Source organism: Pyrgilauda ruficollis, unplaced genomic scaffold (assembly GCF_017590135.1).
Source record: "Pyrgilauda ruficollis isolate IOZ18807 unplaced genomic scaffold, ASM1759013v1 scaffold25, whole genome shotgun sequence".
Taxonomy (NCBI): Eukaryota; Metazoa; Chordata; class Aves; order Passeriformes; family Passeridae; genus Pyrgilauda; species Pyrgilauda ruficollis.
In genome coordinates this window covers 8,433,313-8,456,852 of record NW_024523822.1, presented here as the reverse complement: position 1 = coordinate 8,456,852, position 23,540 = coordinate 8,433,313, and the positions used below count along the sequence as shown (strand labels likewise).

Genomic DNA, 23,540 nt, shown 5'->3' with positions numbered 1-23,540 from the left:
CCTTGAGATCTTGCTAGAATTAAAAATGCTACAAAGAAAAAAAAAATCTGCTTTATATGCTGTTGGAAAATACTTTTCAACAACAAGCATTTGTTGAAACCAGAGCTGATGGAAATTATATTTACTCACAAACAGTTAAGAAGAAAACAGTACAGAATAACAAGTTTTAAAAGCTCTTCTCAGCTCTTTTAGAATAAATTATTTACTGCAGCCGAGACTTTAGATGTTAATTTTCAGTATATAGGACAGAAAAGCAACCTTGATATACGAATTTGAGCCTACATTTTAAGAATCAGTGAAGTAGAGTCTGGGAAGAAACTGTAAGGAGTTTGTGTAAAGCAAAGGAACATTACTTCAGTAATTCATACAGAGGAACCACTCCAGCTCTTAAGGTGGCATTAATTTCTAAGAACCAGCTAATTATTTTCTCCCATGTTAACAGAAACCCAAACACCTCCCCTCATTCCCCCCTGTATTTTACAATAACAGGCACAATATAAAGCTACTTGTTCAGGAAAAACAAAGATTAAAGGGATGTAACATGAAGAAATGTAAAACCTTCAATAACGTTGCTTTATAACATAAAACACAAAACACAACTCATATAAAAAAAAATTCCATCTTTCAGATTACCTTTTATTTCCCAGTTTTATCTGAAAAAAATTTCATTACATTAAAGTTGCTGAGTACATAAACTGTGAAAGTTATTCTGGGATTTTTAAATGTTATTTAATGTGCTTTTTCTTTGTCTCTGTGCCCTTTCTTGTTTGCCTTTTTAAACTATTACAGTCTATTTAATAATGTTAGTGCTGAGTCTGAGAACTATTTAAAAATTCTTAGTACGCAGTGTCAAATTCTGTGCTGTTTCAAAAGCCCAGATCATCATGGCAGATGAAGCTGATCCAAGCCCAAGCTGATACACAGCTATTTGCCAGGGCTAATTCTTGTGTGCCAACACAATAAATAGGCTCAAGATAATAACCTTACTGAAAACAATTGCCTGATGGCCCCAAGACTTTTTTATTTCTTTCAGGTCCCTCAGCCTGTTCCTTACACACAAGTACAAACAGCAACATCATGAAGAAGCAGATCTTAGAAGAGTTCAAATTTGGATTTACAATTTAAATGGGCACAAAACTCATTGCCCAACAACCATGGACAAAGCAATGTTAAAAAACTGACGTGACATTCACCCCATTCTGGGCAGCCCCAAGGAAGCCCAGGGCCACACTTTACCCCTTTAGTACCTTCACAGGGCATGATTTGCTTGGATGGGATGGTGAGAAACCTCTCTACTCAAAGAACTCTTCAAATATCTGACATGTTTTCTCTCCCCTGTGGTAAAACAAGCATTGCTTTAGGGAGGAATTAACAGTTTGGAAAATATTTTCAAATGGGAGAAAGGGGCATTATTATAGTTAAGGGAAGCCAACAGTTACAGACTTGATCTCCATGAAGGAGGTAGATTTTGGTGCTGGTTAAAGAGAAAAAGATATGAGAATTCTGAGGGGTTCAGTCAGAATGTGCAAACATAGAGGGGAAAAAAAAGGGAAAAGAAATTATGCTTCCTAGGGAAAAGATGAGAATAACTGCAATAACCTTAGGTCTCAAGAAAAAATCACCCCTACACATAACAAGTATTTAGAATCTTAGGACTAGGAAATATCAAGGCAAGAAGTTAGGAAATGAAGCATTCGCATATCTAGACTACAATAAAGAGTTTAAAAGGATTAGAATGAACAAAAAAACCCAAACAATTTGTTTGATTTTATTTTGATTGGCCTTCATCACAGCAGAACTGTAGGGGTTTTTTTTGCAAAAAAGAAGAAGGAAAAAACATGTTAAACAGTGTCTGAAACCAGTACAAATGAAAGAAATCCTCATCTCTCCTCCACTCAGTCACCTTAAACCTATTACAGATTTCAAAACTGAGGCTGTATGAATTTCACATGGCAAGATCTGCATACACCACACAGAAAATACTAATTTATGTTAAAACATTATTTGAGACAGTATCAGAAGACCAAGGAACCTCTGAGTCCAGTCTGCTGTGTTTCTCTAACTTAACCTTGACTTTGCAGAAGATACAGTAGTTAAGATCACACACAGCTGAGAAATCTTTTGACAGAACAAAGTATAGCACATGAGGAAAGCAGAGACAGCAATGCCCTTGTGGAAGTTTTACTTTAAAGTTGCTATTTACTTCTGACCTTAACCTGTTTAGTGATGGCATCATAATAAAGGAAAGCAATGGAGCACATGCTACAGTAAATCATATAAAGTACATAGACGTTGCAGACTCCCTTTTGAAGAGATGCATCCTTGATGCCTGGCTCTTACGTTCACAACTAAACTGTCCAACTTGAGAAATTCCTGAACACACAATCCAGTTTAAAGGGAGCCTGGAAACCCATTCCCAATTTAGTTCTAAATCACACAGGGTGCAGCTAGTGATAAGAATCCAGTTATGCAAACACCTCAGCCAAGCCAGAAGCAGAAAGGAAGAGCATTGCAGATAAAATATATATTAAGTCCTCAAAACAAAGTTAAAAGTAACAATAAATCATTGAGGAAGGTCACTGTTTTTTTAATATTAAAATATTTTAATAAATGCACTGTTTAAGAATTACTAGACTTCAAAAATGTCTTTATCAAATTCTATGTGTTTCAGCTTTGATCTGTTTAAATTAATTGGTTATTCCTTTAATTCATTCTTTAATATGTACTTGTTTTTCTTTCCCCTCTAACATATTTAATAAGGTTTCCAAAAATGCAGTCCTGATTAACAACAAATGGTTGCTTAAATGACAAAATGCCACTGCTCTTTGACAGGGGTGTTTCTATGAAGTATATTTCAATTTCATTTCTCTGAGGAACTGCACAAAGAAATTAAAACATATTGTGTGAATCAAGTTCTTTGCTACTCAGTGAAAGAAAAAATATAAAGTAGGTATGTGTATGGAAAACACAGTGATTAAACTTATCAATTAAAGACAAAAGTAAAGTTGTAAAAATTATTTTCTTATGAAATTATTTTTACTCTTACATTTTAAGGAAATGTATTTTAAATCTATATATTTAGGAAAATTAGTTATTTTGACGATATATATTTGAAGATTTTACTTGAAATTTCACAAGGAAATTTCAAGTAAAAACAAGTTTCAAGGTTAAAGCTGAACATTTTTAAAGCCAAATTCCAAACATAAATTTAGCTTTGAATAGCTTTTGGTATTAGATAATTAGCAAGCCACATTTCTGAAACTAAATGGGCAGTTCCAGCTGTTATTTTACAATTAGTTTCCACTGAGAGTTTTAAATTAATAACTGCTGCAATAGCTTTAAACATGCCAATGCTAATTAGGAGTGGTGTTTGCATGTAATGCTATCCATACATATGAATATTTTGCTGGGCAAAAGTCTGAGCAGATTTTTTTTTTGCCTCTCTGCTAAACACAGAAGAAGACAGAAATGTAAAGGAGGAAAAGACTTTACTTCCAAACCCTACTCCAGAGAGTAGTATAGGATTCTTACAGAAGACAAAGATGATATTCCTCAGTCTTTAGACAATTTTATGCTAAAAACCATGTGATCAAGTGCCATAGCAAAGACAAGTATTCAGAAATTGCAATTACTATGAATACTTTGATTTACACCCCAATTCAACAACTACTAATTCTAAAGATTATTAAATGCAAAAAGAAACAAGATTGTATATTCAGATTATATGCAGAGAGAATCCTGTTAAAAAAAAAAATCTTCAGAAATAAAATCATCCTCATTCAAAAGCTGAAAAAACTAGTAAATAAATTATGTGAGCAATTTCAAAATCTTTGCTGTTACAATTTTTTTTCCTTAATACAGATAGATGAGAACTTAAAAGGATGCTAACACAATCCCACTTCACAATTTATATGGAATAAAATCCATGCTTTTTAAAACACTAATAATTTCTTCTCTTAAATGTTTTGTCCTATATAACATCACCCTGCAGTTGTAATCACTTTGAAATTTGTGAAAAACTGCGGTAGTGATTTTACAACATACTAAAGCTGATACTTTTCCTAATTCCCTGTGGTAAATATGGACCATTTAATAAGCAGCTCACATTTCCCTCAAAAACTATGTTCATAAAATTTTTTTCACTGATTATCTTTAATGCCTTCATTCAGAGAAGAAGAAACTCTAAGAAACAAGATAATTCTTTGTTTGCCTAGCAGATAAATCCCAATGACGTACTGAGAACAAAAATAGGTAAAATAGAAAATAAATCTTAATAGAACCTTTGTAAAATAATCAACTCTCAAAAGGAAATTATGCATATTAGGTCCATAATCTGGGAAACATCTAGCTATATTAATGCTAACTTCTATGCAAAAACCGAACAGTTTTTAAACTGTTGTTTGGTTTGAAAAGGAAGATATCAAAAAGTAATCTTTTTACGTATAATAAAGTTATAGAAAATCCAGGCTTTTTGAACAATAATTTCAAGGTATAGTTTTTCAAATATAAACATGTCAAAATATTTCTGTAGAGAAGATGCTTACAGATGTGGGTGCTGTTGAAAAGTTTTGAAAAGCATTTGAATTTCCAAACCACATTTGAAAGAAAAAACAGATTTCCACACAGACTGCTGGCTACGTATGTGATTCTTTCATAAATTCCTTGAATCTTTTTTTCCTTCTTTCACTCCAGCGCTATCAGTACAGACAAAAAAAAATGTTTATTACTCCTTATTTTACTGATAGATTTTTGCTAACCAATAATGGACATTACATGATTATTACAAGGATGTTCAAGATGGATTTCCTTGAAATAAAGATAAATAGCAGCTACTGCTGCTATTTTGCTATTTGCAAATGTTTGAGAGTTAAGCAGTGAAAAACAGTAAACTACCAAAATGAGAAAGCTATAATAAGAAAAGGCGTGTGCTAATAAAAATTTAAATGAAAAAGTAATGAAATCTACAGCTACCTTTTCATAAGTAAACTCTTCAGACGTACTGTTTTTGCGGGGAGGGGCATGTCTAAAGAATTTCCATTTCCATTCACAAATTGGAAACAGTCTAGGGACAGATTTATGCTTTGATCTATGAAAGATCTACACATGAAAATGACCATAGAACACTCAGACCTGGACTATTAAGCTTTGATATATGACATGAATGAAATCCTTGGATCTCAAAAATGATGAATCCAGAGCGTGGACAACAATTAGGTTCTTTACTGGCCAAGCTGAGGAAAGCTTGGGATTCTGCTTACCTAAACTCCTAAAAGTTGATAGTTTGGCAGTATTACTCCTGACTTTTTAAGTAAGACATTTACATAACAGCCTCCAATCAGCCTCTATTCTCTGAGCTCATTGTCAGCAATTTCATTTCTGCATTAACAATATTGTAAGTCAACATTATTTTACTCTATCTGTTCATGGATACTCCCTAAAACTCCATTAATTATTGTTCCATGACAGTTTGCTAAAACAAGCCTGTTGGGGATGATCAGCAGTTACCTCTATAATCCACCAGAGCATTTGCACAGTACTTGGTGGAATAGCGCCCTTATCCCAAAACAGAAGCAGAACTAAACATCATCTCAATTTCAACTTCATATGTAATACATATGAATACATATGAATACATATCCATACATCTACCTCGTCTCATTTTTTCAGTCAGAGAACCAGAATTTCTGGGTCTTGCGATGAAATTTTCTCAACCATTTCCCTGATGACAGTGCCTAGTTCTGCAGGTAGCTTAGCACAACTAGTGCTATTCACTGTTCATACCCCCAGCATACACATTTCCGAAAAATTCATCAGTAGTTAAAGCCCACAAAAATATAGTTCTGTCCTTCATTGTTTAGCAGAAACTTCATTTACTCTGACTGACTCCTTCACAGTTTCAATTAACTGCTATTCCCTCCCTTTAGCCAGGCTAGGCAACTGCCTCACTTGCATTCTTATCCAAAAAACCTCCTTTATTCTGCCCCCTGACCCTATTCCAAGGTCTTTTGATAATCTGATAATCTCCCAATCAACAGAACTGGCAGTTTCTTGATGGCAATGTACATTTCCGGTAATATTTATGGAACATAAATACAGCTGGAACAGAAGTTAAACAGTCACAGAATAATGAAAAACCATTAAAACCAACTCCTACAATTCAGAAGGGAAAAAAATCGAAAAAGAGACATTGTCTCTTACTGTCTCCAGATAGAAATGTGTCACCATACTTCCAGGAGCCCTTAATTTGCTGTTATGGTGCATGTGTATTTCTTTACCACACATTAATATCAAAAATTAGTCCATTTTCTACTGGAGAAAATACTCTAAGACTAATTTTTATACAGTGTAGGAAAATTGAAGTTACAAAGTCAATACATTTATTTTCAACTTCCAATAATCACCTGAAACTATATTTGTGCCCAAATGATTGAGGCGCATTGTTTTTCTAACAGTCCCTTTTCAGTTCAGTTCTCTCTCCAAGTTAGCATATAAGCTCTTTTTCCTAAGACACAATAGATGGAGTCACTTCAGCCTACAGGCCAAAAGTGGTCTGGTTTATTTAGTATGACCTGCAGCTGTACCAAACCTACCTTTCATGCACTGGCATTCTACTAATGATATGTGAGCACATTCAGCTTTTCATGTATAAAATTATGGGACAAATTCAAAAGATGTTTGGAAATGCTATTCAGCCTCCAGCCATGAAAATGTTTCTCAGCCTTTCCTAAAAGACCAATTTCTAAATGAGAAGCAAAAATTCTTCTTTCTCATGAAGCACTACAAAAGTGACGCTAATTGCATGTGGTTGTAGTTCAGGCCTAAACGGAATACTGTTTAAAACAAAGTGACACCACAAATTAAGTTTGTATCCCCACTCCAGAAACATTGTAAAGACAGTGGTTCAGAAAACAATTAATCTTCTTTTATTCTATTAAAAGCAGCAGCACCAAATTAGAGAAGAGAGGTTGGAAAAAGACAGAAGACAACATGTTGGCATTATTAGAATACTGCAGATGCTAATTCTTCTGCAACCAACAGGCTTCTGTAATTTATTTTTTTTAGAGTCTCTTACACTAGATATTGTACTACTTGTACCTCTGTTACTATCTGCTAAGAAATTTTTCACCAACTACATGAGCTACACTTTGTGTGGGTTTGCTCATCTTAGTACTCAATTTTCAAGCATTCTGTATTAGCTCCAGGTTTTTTATCTAGTACCATGTGCCATGGGCATGTTAAAAAGGGAAAATACTTCGTAAGAACTCTCATATTTAGACCCAATATCATGTGTTAATAATATCCCACTGTTTTTTTAACTTGTATACAGACTGTATGTCCTGCCCAACAATACAGAACCCTTTGCCTAATTTTCTTTTTAAAAAAGTCTGAAAAATGGTGAAATTAACTTCACTTAGAATTCTAGCTGTCTGACAGCAGTGACTGTAATGAAAGACAGTGAAGAGATATCTTGAACCACGCTTCTGTAAGTACACTTTGTTCTACATCAAAGATTTTGTAATTAGAAAATGGATCCAGTTCAATCCCAAACAGGAATCTTAATATTTTAAATTTAAAAAGTATTAATTTTTATTATTTGAAAATCTTAGAAGTTCCTTAAACAGATTAAGATAGTCACCTTCTTCCCAAAAACAAAAGACCACCCACTATCAACTTCAATATTATTCTATGAAACACTGCAAAGTAACTTGATGCTCTGCTCTGATATGTCTTAGAAATAATAAAGCTAGCATAAGTGGATGATTAAAACAGGAAAGAGAAGAACAAATCATTTGACAAATGATGAGAAATTAGAGGAGTGGTCATTGGAGCTGAGGAAATCACTTAAATGTCAGAAAATTTAGAAAAAGACATAGGAAGCATGATGTTGAGAGACTGGTCACAAAATGCCAGTAGCAGTCAGATGAGAGATGTTTCTGGCCCAGTGTTTATTCCTACCTTACTCATTTGGCGTCATGATTCCTGAAGAAGAACTGGAGCACATTGTATCTGCATTAAAACCATGAAAACCAAATATACACTGCACAAATCTTGTCTGGAACATTTATGTATCTAAGACCCACAGGCCATAATGTAAACTAGCATCAGAACCTTTGGAAAGCACTGAATGTCAGCATTTCAGGTAAAGCCATATAGGCAAAGATAGAGACTCAAAAATGTTAACTAGCATGGCTTCACTGATTTTAGATGTAAAGGGTTGCTTACTCACTGGTTTGTAAAGTGCATACAAGGAACATCACACAGTTCCCCAGAGAGACTGAAACAACCTTACAGAAGCTGGTAATTGCAGCTTCCACTTTATGATCAGGCATTTTTTGATAAAAGTTTTTGTTGCTATGAGGAGAGTGGAACCTACATTTGGGTCTCTGACTCTTAAAGCAGGTATCAGGTGAGAGTCCCCAGACTGAAAGGGTGGGAACAGGAAGAGCCTGTACAAATGTCTGGAAGATCTCTTCCATCTATGAGCACTTGGAGAGCTGGATCAGGCCCTGCCACCCAAAGCTACTGCTAGTGCTAGGCTGCAAGACTTTTTCCATGAAAGCTCCATAATACAAAAGATAAAATGCTCATTTAAAAACAGAAGGAAAAAAAAAAAAAAAGAAAGGATAAACTACTATAACCAAACATACAAGCAAAGCCATTAATTTAAATGCTTCCACATGGAAATATGAAGAAAAAGACTTTCTTAGAACTTCTAAGTGATCAGAAGTGAAATTGGAGATATTTCATGGTCTCCTAAAAATCCTAGTCTTGACAAAAGTAAAACTTGCTGTCATTTTCTAGGCAGTAAATGCTTTACTGCTGGGAAAAGATTTTGATGTTTGTAATTTCTATTGAAGAGCACTATGAAGTAGTTAAAAATATTGCCACATCTGAAAAACAGACCAACGGGAAGTAAAAGACACTTGTTCATCTGTATTTCTGTGACTTTTCTCACTTGGTATTATTTGCAACCCTACTTTCATGTCTGGCAACAGTGCCAACTCTACTAAGGATCATATATTACTTTTATCATGTTGATTACATATGTTCACCAGTTTTGCTGCCTATATATGATTAGTGTGGTTTGCACATACTTAGTGACACAATCCAGAGCATGACATTTTCACAGAAAATGTGTTTACTGGGAAAGAGCTCCTTAGAAGTTTGCATTCCTTTAAGCTTTGATCTACATGACATCAAGAATCCTACAGTTTGAATATATGTTTACCATTTATATTATTAAGATCTATCTCCTTCTCACTATATGGCTACTGAACACTTTGGAAGTCACAAAAAATTTCCTTTTCTCTAAGGTGACCTTAGTAGTAGCTGAATAAAAGAAAGCCTCTTAAAATGTTCTCATCTGTGAGTTTAAACTTCATAGTGATTTGACATTTAAATTCTGTTATTCATCAGCACTTCACAGCAGAACTTGATTTGTCTAAATGGATTTGAAAGCCCACAAGTGAAGAAAATCAGAAAAACCTGGTTTTGAATATCAAAAGATTGTATGTGAAAAGTATTTTTACAGGCTGCACATACCAGTTTTATTGATCAATTAACTTCTCCCAGAATGAATTTTTCTGAGACCATATATGAAAAGCCAAACCCTTCCCCTGACACTTACTGATAAATGTCTTTTCTGAGCACAGCTCTACTAAGAGGGTTGTCAGCCTGAGGAGCCATAGAGACAGATCCAATCTTGAGAACCAAAGTGTCTTCTTTAATTGATGGATTAGCTGTAGTTAGGAGAAGAGAAAATATGTGTTTGATTAAAAGTCAAATGCACATACCAGGAACACTGAAAAATTATTTCTTTAAAAATGTACATAAGAATATTTGCTAAGGATTCAATTTTGCACAGGAGCAACATAAAATCAATAGTCCTGCTGTGATACATAAAGACAAAACTATTGTAATTTCATTTCCCCAGAGTTTTATCACACCACTGAATCCTGGTCTGTGACTTCTCATTCTCTCTGACACTTTTAGGGGGGTATTTCAAAATGACTTCAGACATTTTATGACATATTCTTTGTGATCTGTTTGTTTCTCCAATAACTATTTGCTGAAATATAAGCATGTAAACCACTCTGAATTGTGCACCCTTTTTACTATAGGCCTATATCTTTAGATGTAAAACATTACAGGATATCACAGTATAACCATCCTGGTAGCATTTGGAATCGGCTGCAACGCACATGGAAAGTTCAAACACAAGGACTGAAACAAGAGAATCTGAAATCTGACACATATACATGGAACAAGATGTAATACTGGACAGTAAATTTCACATCAGTAACAGAATTATTCTGAGAAGAAAAAAATCTCTGCTTTCCACTTATCTCCATAATTTTCAAATTTCAGCCACATGTAAAGTTTCTCAGTTTTAAAAGCAGTGGTCATATTAGACAAAACCCAAAGTTCTGCACAGAAATAAATAGCACCATATTTTTTGTAGAAGGCTAACTCTGTCAGCAGGCACAGACAAAGCACTTGAATAAGGTTGTGCTCCATATTAAGAGTCCATATTAACTAGGAAACTCTGGAGCAGGTGTGATGCAAGTTGAAAGAGTTCATCATCTGCAGGGAACGGTTCACTGCAAAACCTGTGTGAGATGTAACAAGGATGGAACGACATCACACCTGCTCCCACACCCAAGGAAGTTCTGAAAGACTCTCGTATATGAGTTTTGAAAACAAGATTGCAGTAGAAGACAGTTTAAATATTTTACTGAAGTGTGAAATGCTTGGTGTGGTAAGAACCAGGAAAATGTAATGCTTGAAAAAATGGTTTCTTTGGACCCAGTAATGTGTTGGTGAAAAAGACACCATGCTTTGCAGCTAAATACGTTTAAAGACATGTATATTTCTGAACAGATCTGAGAAATCACAGGAATTCTAATAATATATTTTCAAACTATTGTAGGGAATACCCCAGTAAATATGTGGCAAAGTGGGAACACACGTTCTGACACACAAGTGTATTAGCACACAAACCATCTATTTAAAAGAACCTCATGTACTTACAAAGTGAAGACAAATCCTTTAGCCCCCCCAAAGCAAAACAAAACTAATTACGGATGGTTTGGTTGCTAGAAATAAGATACAAGAGTTAAGCTGATGAAAAACTCTATTTTTTGACTAAATCTGAACTCATATTTTCAAAAAGTAGTAAGGTGCTATACTAAGTACTAGAATACTGCCACTGTACACTTAGGTGTTGGGTGTTTGCTTTCCAGTACTCACATAAGAAAATGGAGTCATGGTATTAAATATACATCTGATTATAACTGCAACTCAATTAGGTGGCAGATGCCTTATTCTTGGGAAGTGGTTCTTAATAAAATATACCTTAGGCTAAGAATTTTAATTTGGCTCTGACACTTAGCAAAGCAAAATAAGCACAGGGCTACCCATAAGTCTCTGCTGTGTAAGTATTTTAGGAGTTTTTTTCAAGGCTGAGCATGGACCTTTCATGTTCAATAAATAAGGCAATTTAAAATCAGAAAGAATGAAAGACATTAATACAATCAGCTGGTTTCTAAAGAGTCATATGAATTCATATCTCCATTCATTAACCCATGCTTTGCAAAGTATGGGAATAATGTAGTAAACAATCACAGTCATGGCAGATATTAAAAAAAATTTGAGGGGAAAATCATCTATGCTACATTTTAAAAATGTACTTACAATTTAAGTATACTTACAATATGATACTGCACATACATTACTTTATACTTACAATATAAGTACAATCTAGGAAAATCTTACAGACTCAAGTGTAAAGATGTTGTTCACCATCTCATTTGGTTTTATCCACTCATCTCAGTCATCTTTTTGCTGAGCTAAATAACTTATGCTCTTTTAAGCCTCCTCATATAGCACTTAATATTTTTGATACTTTTCAGCACCCTCTCTACTTTTATCAATACCCAGTTTTACAACAGAAAGCAAATTGGACATGATATTCCAGCCTCTGCCATACGCAGAAGTACAGCGACCTCCCTTATTTCTTTTCCCTGTGACCCACAAGCTGTTTCAGCCACTGTTTCCCAGAATCGTCTCTCCAGTCCTGAAGACCCAGTCTGTGTAAACCTTCCTTGATTTATAACTTTAGCTTTAGAAGATTTACTGTACTTTCTACAAGCAGTATGCAAGCACCGTAACCCAGATGCACGGCCTCAGGAAATGCTGTGCAACATTCGCTGATGATAGCAGCAACGGTTTTATATTTACTTTCAGACTATTAAACACCAATTTCATTTATTATTCCCAACTGATGAGTTTTTGTGGGTTATTTTTTTTTGATTCCTGGTTAGCCATTTTTAATTCATTTAACATTTCCACAGAGAGAGTATGGGGATGTATTTAAATTAAATACCATGAGACCAAATATCAAACTCCCTAGAAAAGTCTAAGCATATCAAATCTTTGCAAACGTTTTTTCAACTAAGAATTGAAACCACAATGAAGAATGGAAATCAGATGTTTTTTGAACATCTAATTTCCTATAAAACCATATTTATTTTCATGTAAAAATATGTAATTCTTTATTAACTGAATCATGTAATATTTTTCCTTTATGTTCTCCAAGAGAGAACAGTAATATTAACTGTCGTAATTTTATTTGAACATTACACTTTCCCTTTTAGTAGATAAACCTCCAGCTGTCTAAAACCTGTTTTTCCAAGGTGTGTTAAAAATTAGCCTCAGAAGACCAAGATCCCTGAACACAACTTACTCAGCCTGACTGATTTGAAACTTTAATAGTAAGTGAGGAGGATGTTACAGACCATATGTTATGACAGACTTCAAAGCAGATAGTCATGCTCATGTGACAAGTATATATCACTTCTACAAACGCAGGACATACATTTATTCAGTGTGCTGCCTTTTCTTTTTCACTATCAACAAATTCATCATGTCCTTTATAGTGATTCCTGATATTTTGCTCCTAGTATGTACAAGAAAAGAGTTGCTATTGTCCTCAAACCAGCCACATGTGGATTTTTTTCTGTCTTTAAAACTTCTTATCAGTGTTTTGCAATTTACAATTCTACTTTTAGTCTTCTGCTATGCAGTAATTCTTGCTCCTACTTGTCATATACTGCTTTCATGTATTTAGTTACCTTTACTTCATGGCTGAGTAAGTGTGGGCTGTTGGCCAGAGCTTGAAACACCACCTGATGTGTTAACAAATCAAACTCAGAGAAAGCAGCATTGCTTATTGCCAAGGATAGAATGCTGTCCTCAAAATTACCACAAAAAGAAATGTTAATTGGTGCTGCTGCAAAAACCGTGAAACTAAAATACTGTAAAATTGTGTGGGTGTAGTCATGCATGCATGTATGCAAATTCCTCAGAAAAAGAAATATGATTTTGATTATTTCAGTGTTTGTCTACCGCAGTTCATTGTGGAAGTTGCAAGTAAACAACAGATTTTGCTTTTTTTTAACTATACATGTAAAGCCACAATTACTTGTGGTGTTTGGGAGAAGGACAGTTTTTGTAGCTATCAGCATGCACAGGATATGAACAGCAGACAACTGACTAGAAGGAAACTGAAATAATTTTTCTGCTTTTACTGCAGTGATGACAAATTGAAACACACAAGTCTGATTGGACTGAAAATCTCTCATAGTCAACCAACGATGAATGAGGATCTTATGGAGGTGTATCTCCAGAAGATATAACACTCTTCTGACCTAACACAACAGAGATGTGGGCCTTATTCAACTCTTGATCCTTATTGTTTCTAATTTCTATTGTTCTTGAAGGCAATAAGCAGGAGAAGAGAGAAGCAATTTATTTCATGTTTATAAACAAATGAGACTTTGGGAAAATCAGGGGTGAAAGAAGAAATGAAAGAATAGCACCAATTTTCATAGTGATGCTATTTCAGAGTTTTCCAGTGGAAGAGCGTAGCTGGCAGTCTTATTAATTAGGATAAACTTCAGCATTTTGCTTTAAAAGCATACAGTTTTTCTTCCTACATTGACTGCTTAACCATGGCAATTCTGTTCCTTGCAGGCATTCTTAAGCAAGAAACAGCAAAAAGACAAAGGTTTTTTTTTATCATTTCTTTTTAATGAAGTATACAGTCACAGAGCTACAAAAACATACTTTTACAAAAGATTTCCTTGACAGCGTGCCCTAGAACTCCCTTCCAACTAGAATCATAATTCTTTCTTGCCAAGACAGCCAGTCTAATTTTATCTTCCTCTGTTTTCAGCAATCCCAGTTGGAAAATTGTAGAGGATGCTGGCAAAAAAATGATCTATGTAAATTCTTACTGCGTGCACTTCTTGCAATTAGGTTATGAGAAAAATCGAAAGATTATACTCTTAGGATTATATTGTGTGTTGTACATAATGGTAAAAAAATGCTCCATACCTACTGAACTTATGTAAATATATCATTATATTAGTAAAACACTACTTTTTTTTTAATCTCTAGAAGAACTGTGAGAAGTGAATGTACTTCCATTAGCTATTACATGGTCTAATTTTACCATCAGCATCTCTATTTATATATATAGACTGTAATAGGGATAGAAATATATTCTTACATACAAAGGGAAAACAATATCTTACAGAATAAGTATTATCCATCAATCACATAACTATTTCTGAACATCTTACACTACCCAAGCTCTGTAAATACCTGTAAGCCTCTTGCACAAGAGAGCTGGAACAGCTTCAACTAAAACGCTCAACTACACCATCCATAAGGCACATTTTAATATTTTCCAAACTAAACTATCTACTTGCTTTACTACCACATGGTTTTCCAGTTGTCAATGTCCACAAGGACTAATGCTCCCTGCTTACACTCCCTGCTGGGACAGGTGTCTGTGGAACACTGCACTGATACTAGCATCATGTAAGCTGACACAGAATCATCACTGCAGAACTGGGTTAAGCTCTCTTCCCAGAATTTTTGACCATTCTTTATAACCACATTTTAAAAGCAAACTCTATAGGTACCAAAGCAAGGATCAAATAAATAGCTAAAAGGAAATTTAGAGCAAATGTGCAGAGAAGTACCATGAATGTTAGATGTTTCCTAACTCTAACCTTTAAAACTGAAGCAATGGTCAGTGATTTAACTGCAAGTATTCATCTACAATATCAAACAGCAAAAATTTTCTAACATAAAACATTGTACCTTCTGCAATATGATGATCTTCCTCATTTTTGGGGAAGAAGACTCTTATCACGCCGGTGTTGATATAAATCAGCGGCAGGTTGCGGGATGTCAGCGCGTGCGTCCTCATTGGTTGACCTGGTGACTTCCTTTTCTCCTTTTGACTCCTTGGCAACCTGGCTTGAAAAATGCTTGCAATTGCATTTAGCAAAGGAAAACATAGGACCACATCAAAGGCCTGAGCAGAGAGAAGGATCTCATGGAGAAAATGAGGAGAACCATCAGTGTGACCTTCTGACAGCTTATGGAATGTTCTTCGTTCATTTCTTGATATCAGTTTGTGCCGGACATTTTTTGTCACAGCTTTGGTATAAGTGAGAGAAAGAAATCCATGTTGCTGGTGTGAGCCATCTAAAAGTTTTGCAGTTGTCTGTTTCAAGGAAAAATAAATAAATAAATAAACTGCTGCAAAAATCTACATGCAACATTCATCAATTACCACATTTCTGGTTATTTAGGATTCTATATTTTTTACTAGCTTTCTACAGTCATTTAATAGTAAAAAAAAACCAAAACAACAAAACACCCTTCATTTTTTTGAATGCACAGTTTGTCCATACTTCTCTGCATCGGGTCATCTAAAACCACAGATTTCTGAACATATTGTTCTTTTCTAATTACTTACATTTCATGAAACTCTTATCTAATCAGCCAAAACCCCCTCCTTTATTTAAAAAACCTAAATTTACCAACTCTTTCTGATATTTTTAACACAGTTACATATTTTGATTTCTCCTTCATTTAAGACATTTGCAGATCTCACTCCCTTTGCATTGCTCCTTCTGCATGTGCAGACACCGTAGCTGTTAAAATATCACTTGGGTGCTAAGACAGCTTCACCCCATCTCAACATGGGTGCATAAACCACCCAGAGTCACCTAAATAACTACTGAACTGGTTTTGCCTCATCACCTCAGAGTATTTAATGAAAATAGCTGTGCCACATACTAAAGCACATAATTTCATTATACATTGCATTGTACTTTAAAAATAGCAGATTCCTTTACTTAAGACAGATTTGTCTTGCTAAAGATGACAATTAAATCCTTAGCTCCCTCAAGATGGACAGGAAAGTTTCCATATTACCTTTGAAAGTTTTTAAGTCATTGTTATAAATGGAAAAATGTAAAAACCATTATTTTAACAATGCAACAAACATGTTGACAGAATTCTTTAATATTGTTTAAATATCAGCTTTAATCATGTAAGCACAAATGAAAGCAACTATATTTTGCAAGTAGCTGCTTCTTTCATCATGTTATATTTGACAGAAATAAATTTAAAAAATTTAAACATTGTTAGCAGAAGAACAACATCTCTTTCTTAAATACACAGGATGGAAATGGTGGAAAACTGGAAGCTTTTAAAAGTAAATTAATTAAAACAAACTTGTAAATTTATTTACTACAGCTTATTAACTTAAATTTATTAACTTAAATTTATTAACTTAAACAGAATAAGAGAAAGGATTCCCAATCGATTTTCATGATGAAAATAAATCAGACCATCCAGAACTTTCACTAACATAAAATAATTCCATAGACCCATAGATAAAGAAACAAACACATGAAGTTCCTCAAGGATAAAGAGGCAAGAAGAAATTGACTTAAATATCTTACACTGAGATATTCTGAATCAGCTAGTAAACTTCCAAGCATTTAAAAGGAAGACTCAAATATGGAATTATTAATTGTTGCATTCTCATAATTAGACAGGCAATTTTATAAGGCTGCATAACGGTATAGTGCAGTAATACCAAGTACTTAAATCCCTAAGTAGATATCAGAATTACACTAAAAAATGCAGCATTCAGTACTGCTTTTACATATTTGGCCTTCAAACATACTCATACTTGTGTGTGCTCACTTCTAATTTAAATGAATCTCACTGACTTCAGTGGTCTGTTGTTATGTACAAGGCTGTGAACCATCAACCCTCATTCCCTTAGCTACTAAAAAATGACAACTATTACTAAAGGATGAGGTGGGAATAACACAAATTACATAATAAATATCACCAAGAAATACACTCAGTAAAAAAAAAAAAAATTAGATGACAAGAAATTAAGCAATTTTCTCTTTTTTTTCTGGAATTTATTAGTGAAAGTTCTGTATTCAAAATTTTTAAAAATATTCTTACAGAAGGAAAGAAGCCAGAGAAGTTATTGAAAGGATCCTGCTTGCTGATAGGTCGAACCAACAAGGTACGTCTGTTCAGCTTGTCAGTACAGGAAAGGAACACACCTCCATATTGCCCCAGAGACCAAGAATCTTCCCCAAGGCTTGAGGTAATGAAGGAGGCATGGAAGATAGGAAGAAAAAAAAAAAGTTGCTGTAAGCAAAAATAATTGTTTACATTTAGCTTGTGTGTTTCGATGTAATTGCAAGATGAACCTGTGCCATATCTTTTCCTAAAAAGCTGAATTTCAATCAGGTCAAACCAAAAATAAGATTAAAAAATGTAACTGTAAAATTTTATGTAAAAGGACGACCTAAAGCAAGAGGTCAAGACAAATGAGAATAAAAGTATAGTAAATCTTGTGTGTAGAAAAGAGACTTACCCTGGATTTTCAGCAGACAGCTTTAACAGAACAAGGAGGAGAAAGATTACAAGAACAAAGACACTGTGAATGCAAATCTGTATTCATATGTTACAAAATCAGTATTATTTAGAAAAAGTTAGCTTTTAAGTGTTAAAATGTGCCTCGTACAGTTCTTGTAACCATTCTTTTTAACATATAGGAGAATAAAGTGAAGTAATTTGCTTAAGAACAATTATTCAGGTAAGCACCTTAGTTTACTACAGAAATCTCACCAGAAGTTTTTCTCTGCACTGTAGAAAAATTCCTTCAAAATGTCCTGACTGCCAATCTCCCCCTGGCCTGGAAGACAGAAAGTTCACCTTATCTATTCTCTGCTTCTGCTTTTAGTCCACAGAGATTTGCACACAGGAAAGGTACTCCAAATAGATTAGAAAATATAAATGAGAACAGTGACAATTTTGTCAAGTGGAGTAAGTTTTGAGTTTGTTGGGGATTTTTAGGTTTTTTATTTGTTTGTTTCCCACAAAAGTTTAAGTGGTGCTGGCTACTGGGATTTCACAGAGTCATAGAATATCTTGGAACATTCCAAGATTGGAATGGGTGGGTTGGAAAGGACCCTCAAGGATCAGTGAGTCCAACTCCAGGCCTTGCTCAGCACCATCCCCAGGAATCACACCATGTGCCCAAGAGCATTGTCCAAATGCTTCTTGAGCTCTGTCAGGCTGATGCTGTGACCACTTCCCTGGGGAGCTGTGCCCAAGCAGCCTCTGAGTGAAGAACCTTTTTCTGATACCCAACCTAAACCTTCCCTGATACAGCTTAATTTTGTTCCCTCTGGTCCTGTCACTGGTCACCGGAAAGAAGAGATCAGAGTCTGCCCCTCCTCTTCCCCTCATGAGGAAGCTGCATCAGGGAAGGTCTCCCCTCAGTGTCCAGGCTGAGCAGACCAAGTAACCTCAGATGCTGCTCACATGGCTTCCCCCTTCAATGCCCTACACCCTCTTTGCTGCCCTCCTTTGGATGCTTTCTAGTAGTTTAATAACTTTGTTATTAAACTTTGTGGTGCCCAAAACTTCACACAATATTCAAGGTGAGGCTGCCCAGTGCAGAGCAGAGCAGGACAATCCCCTCCCTTGCCCGGCTGGTGATGCCATGCCTGACACCCCCCAGGACATGCTCAGCACTCCTGCATGGTGACATGATTTTAAAAGACTTTAAAAAAAGTACAAAATTTAATTAGCAAATATTATATTATATACAAGCAATGACTCATTTATAATGTAGGCAAACAGGAATCTAAGTAATTTTTAAGACAGCTCATTAGGAATAAAATCATAAAGAAACTATGGTAATGTTGCTAAATTAATACTAAATCTCCTTCCTATTGTACACAGAGAACTATAAGCATTCAATAAGACCTTGCAGACATTGGTTCCCAATTCAAAACGATTTATGCTGCTAAATATTTTAGTTATTTTCAATGCCAACAGCCGTGCTGAAGCTTTCAACTATGTCTTTCTACTCAAAGAGTAACACAACTATTTTATTTTCTCTTAATCTCTTAATTCCCAGTGGAATTTGTTGACCTCTAATGGCAAATACTACCCTAGCTGATCAAAGACTACACAGGCTCTCTCTCTGTCAAGACTGCTGTGTTCATGGCCAACACAAACTAGAAGATGGCACATGCCGTTCTACAGAGCCGTGTCTGGGTGTCAAGTGACACAGTCACGCTGGTGCTGCAAATTATCCAGACAACAGGACTTGCAGAGTGGGAAGGCAGACTGGGAATACACACAGTATTGATGATGCACTGCTTGAGATTAATTACTGAAGTTTTACTCAGGTGTCTGCACAACACTGCGCCATGTGACACAGCACAGACCATCAGCTCAGCTCCCTTCAGTACATTAACTGCTGCTTTGCCAAAGCAACAGATGTTTCTAAAAAACTGAGTTGTTTCTTTTCAGCATGCAAGATTACATAAATATAATGCATAAACACATCATGAACCAATATTTCAGGAATTTCCCACTCTATAGTTAAGCTAAAATTAATTTTTTTTTTGTTTAATGGATCAAGAGAGCAGTAAGTGTGAAAAAACCATTCTCCTAAATTTGCAATGATTTCTATGTAATTCGTTGGAATTAGATCTAATTCTGAGGAAACACAATTGTGACTTTTATTACTTAAAAGGTTAAAATAATTTAACTGAAATTGAATATCTCCCTTAAATTAAGTTAAGAAAAAAAAAAAAAAACCAAAACACCACCATCTTTCAGACTGAAATTAAAGCATCACAACTCGCAGGAATTACCTGTTTCTGTAATGGTCAATATTGAAGCTTTCTATTTTACATTTGATTTTGGTATAGACATCCTGCATATCCACTGAGGCACTGAGATCCTCTAATTCACTGACAATACAGACTTCTGCAATAGTCAAAGAAAATAAAAGTTATTAGTTATTAATCTGAAAATTGAAGGATTTTAAACAAGAAACGTATCTGAGACACTACATTTTGTAAATAGGATGATGCTATTTCTACTCAGCATTTTCTCATAAAGCACTTTTTGATTCAAGTGTCACACTAGAATCCAAACCTTTTTATACAAATATATTGAGAAACATATATATGGGGTTTCTAGTTTAGGTATTTATAGCATAATTCCTAGGGGAAGCAAAAAGAAAAAAAATATTTGCCAAGATATTTACTCTAATTATTCTAGATTTTTCTTTCTCTTGTGCAATTATTTTTTTTTTAAATCAAAGGTTCAAGTACATTTCTTGAAAACTAGCCTTAAAAATGAGTCACTTTATTTTTTCACATTTCTATGGGCAATAATATTAATAGCTAAGCAGCAGTATTTCCTAGAAAAAAAAAAATTGAAGTCCTGCAGTTAATGGAATCTGAGTTTCTTTCGAACAATTACTGTTGAATGACAATTCAACTATATCTCAAAGAGAAAAAAAACATAAGCTGTGCACAACACATATTTTACGTTTCAACACAGAAGTTGAAACTTCTCCTCTGAACCCTTTATTAAACTTCCTTTGACTTTAATGATTATATTATGGTGATTATATTAAATTGAAATTTGAAATTACAAATATTAAACTAGAATGGACTATATATGGAGATACACAAAATATTTTACTAAATCATATCAAAATGAAGCATGATTGGTTCTAAGAAAATAAATGCAGCACTCTACGGAAATTAAATAACTTATTTCCAATTTAACTTAATCATCTGACACATGGGGGGGAAAGTTTATGTCAAAGAACAACACTGAATTCTAATTTGCATGCAGTAACCCAACTACGTTTTGTTGCTGTTATTTAAAATACAGCTCCAACTCATTATTTCTGTGTTATGGTGTTCAGTAATGTTGATACAAGCACTGAATAGATAATACTGTGCTGTAAAATAGGCTGTGCTATTTAAAACAGTACACTAGGAATTCAAATGGAATTTAAAATAGTACATTAGGCAGAAAAATGCAGAATACCTGTGCCATTATTTCTAGGATCAGGAGCAAACAATTTTACAGTAATTTTTGGCAGCATCCACTGCATCCATAGGCTGACACGTCCACTTGAAACTCCAATGTTACTTGTTGTTTGTTCCAAGGTAATGGAGTCTGAGAATGGAGAATCATCACCACCCTGAAGAGAATCACCCTACAAAAAAAAAAAAAAGCAATAGCTGAGGAAAAAAGAAGTATTGCTTTTCACCACTTCTGGGGTTTTTTTCTATCTCAACTGACATGGATGCACAAACTATAGAAATACAGATTCCCAAATAGCACATTTGAATTAAGTCATTTGTAACACCAGAAAAGATAAAATATTTTTCTCTTTTCTTTGGTAGAGATAACAGACTATGGCAAAGACTGAATGGTAAAACTCTTAACTTTTTTATGACAGGTCTCCTTAGCATAGCACACTTGCCTTATTGACTCTACACTATGGAAACACTATCATCAATTTAAAACAAATGCTAATAGGAATATTTGGAGATGCAGCAGGAAAAGGGATATGGAGGCTTGCACCTATCTGAAAGGCAAAAGAAGGAAGAGTCACTGGAAACACCAAATGAAGAGCCACCCAGCAAGGCCGTAACACCTACACTATGTACACACCGCATTTGAGTCATTTTTTTTTCCCCCTTGTATGTGCTTCCCTGTAATTTCTTGGAAAAATATTTCAGAAAATAATAGCTTTCTGTAAGAATTGGAAATATTTTATTTGCCACTTTCTAAATACTTCTGTTTAAAAATTATTGTCATTTGTAATATTCTTAAATGTATGAAATGTTGACAAATGAGCTTGTAGAAGCTTCTGTGCCATCAATTATCCCTGTTCCTTCCCTAAAATTTTAAGGGCTCAATAAAAAAGACACAAATATTAATGTTTTTAGGACGAGATGACGACAATTGAAAGCTACACTGAAAATTCTGTTATGTGGGCTTATTACAGCAATGCAGGCATGTTCTGATAATATTTACCAGCCAAAGGACCTCAACCTGCTCTTTTGCTGGATCTTCCAGATAGGGAAAACATGTAACTGCTCATCAGCCCTCAGTGTTTACAGCCCATTAAACTGAATGCAAGAGACACATAAGTCACTAATGTCATCCAGAAGCTACTGAATATCCAGGAGCATCTCCACTTCCAACTCCACCATGTGTTGTAAATTTTCTTCATTCAAGCACAAAGGAAGGAAAAAGGTTTAGTCACTTTGATCCACTAAGACCAAGCTGTTTCTAAGATTAACAGACCAATAAACACCCAAAGTCTTATCTTTCATTGAAGGTTTGTGGGATTAAGCATTGTAAAATACGATGAACAACATGTTTGAGATTTATCTAATTAAAAGCCAAGATTATTTCTATGGAAGACACCCCAGAAGGCAGATCTATACAGTAAGCATTACAATTGGACTGAAACCATTTTAACCTGTCAGGCAAGATTCAGAATGCACTTGTTTCAACTTCAGATGCCCAGGAAAGCTTGCTTTCAGTAGCAAAATTAAAATGTGACAGTACTTGCCTCATTCTGCAGTCCAAGGCTGGAAAATGCAAGTATGGAAGATCTGTTAGCAATCTATTTTGTGGATGGGTAGGACCTAGCCCAAACCTAATGACATAGCTCATATGGAAGCATTTATGTTGACAAATCACATTTTCATTCAACTCAGGCCTACAATTTAATTATAGGTTTTCTAAACTATAAGAGAGAAATAGCAAAGGTACTTTATCTGCATGCAGTAACCTTTACCTTTGAAAAGCTCAGTGATACTACAACTGGGAAGAAACCAATTGGCTCAACACCTGACCCAAAGAACTTAGCATTCCAGATACTTATTTGTATGAGCAAGAGAAAACTTGTTCAACTAACCAGTGTCTCAAGAAAATAACACCTAAACATGAGACTATAGTACCTGGACCAGTTAACAGACATAATATGACCTAATGCAATGACAATTAAGATCCAGTTCACCTTCATTCATTTATCTTAACAGTGGCTTTGTGTTAATCAAAATGCATGAAAGAAAACAAGTATATTTCTATTTATTTTTGTTTATCTTAGATAAGGCATTATTGCTTACAGCTCTCAGATTACCTGAAGAGCCATAGGTGATTATCTTTTGAAAAACTCCTGAGATCCAAAGAGCATTTGCTCACTATCACTTTCTAAATGAACTAACTTCCTTAACACAATGCCACCTGAAATCTCTCTCCAAGTCATGGACTTAGCATCACCCTCTTGCTTTTACGGTTTG

The 23,540-nt window shown here is 34.8% G+C and overlaps 1 protein-coding gene across 8 annotated transcripts in view; it reads right to left on the bottom strand.

Annotated features, from left to right (window-relative positions):
- Positions 1–23,540, bottom strand: part of VPS13B (vacuolar protein sorting 13 homolog B) — a 429,893-nt gene that overhangs the window by 163,967 nt on the left and 242,386 nt on the right. For all 8 annotated transcript variants that reach the window (XM_041470605.1, XM_041470603.1, XM_041470604.1 and 5 more), the window contains 5 exons: positions 21,265–21,436; positions 20,070–20,184; positions 17,350–17,491; positions 15,172–15,580; positions 9,629–9,740 (listed from right to left, as the gene is read on the bottom strand). In XM_041470605.1, coding sequence (XP_041326539.1) covers positions 9,629–9,740; positions 15,172–15,580; positions 17,350–17,491; positions 20,070–20,184; positions 21,265–21,436 — 950 coding nt within the window. The remainder of the gene's footprint in view (positions 1–9,628; positions 9,741–15,171; positions 15,581–17,349; positions 17,492–20,069; positions 20,185–21,264; positions 21,437–23,540) is intronic.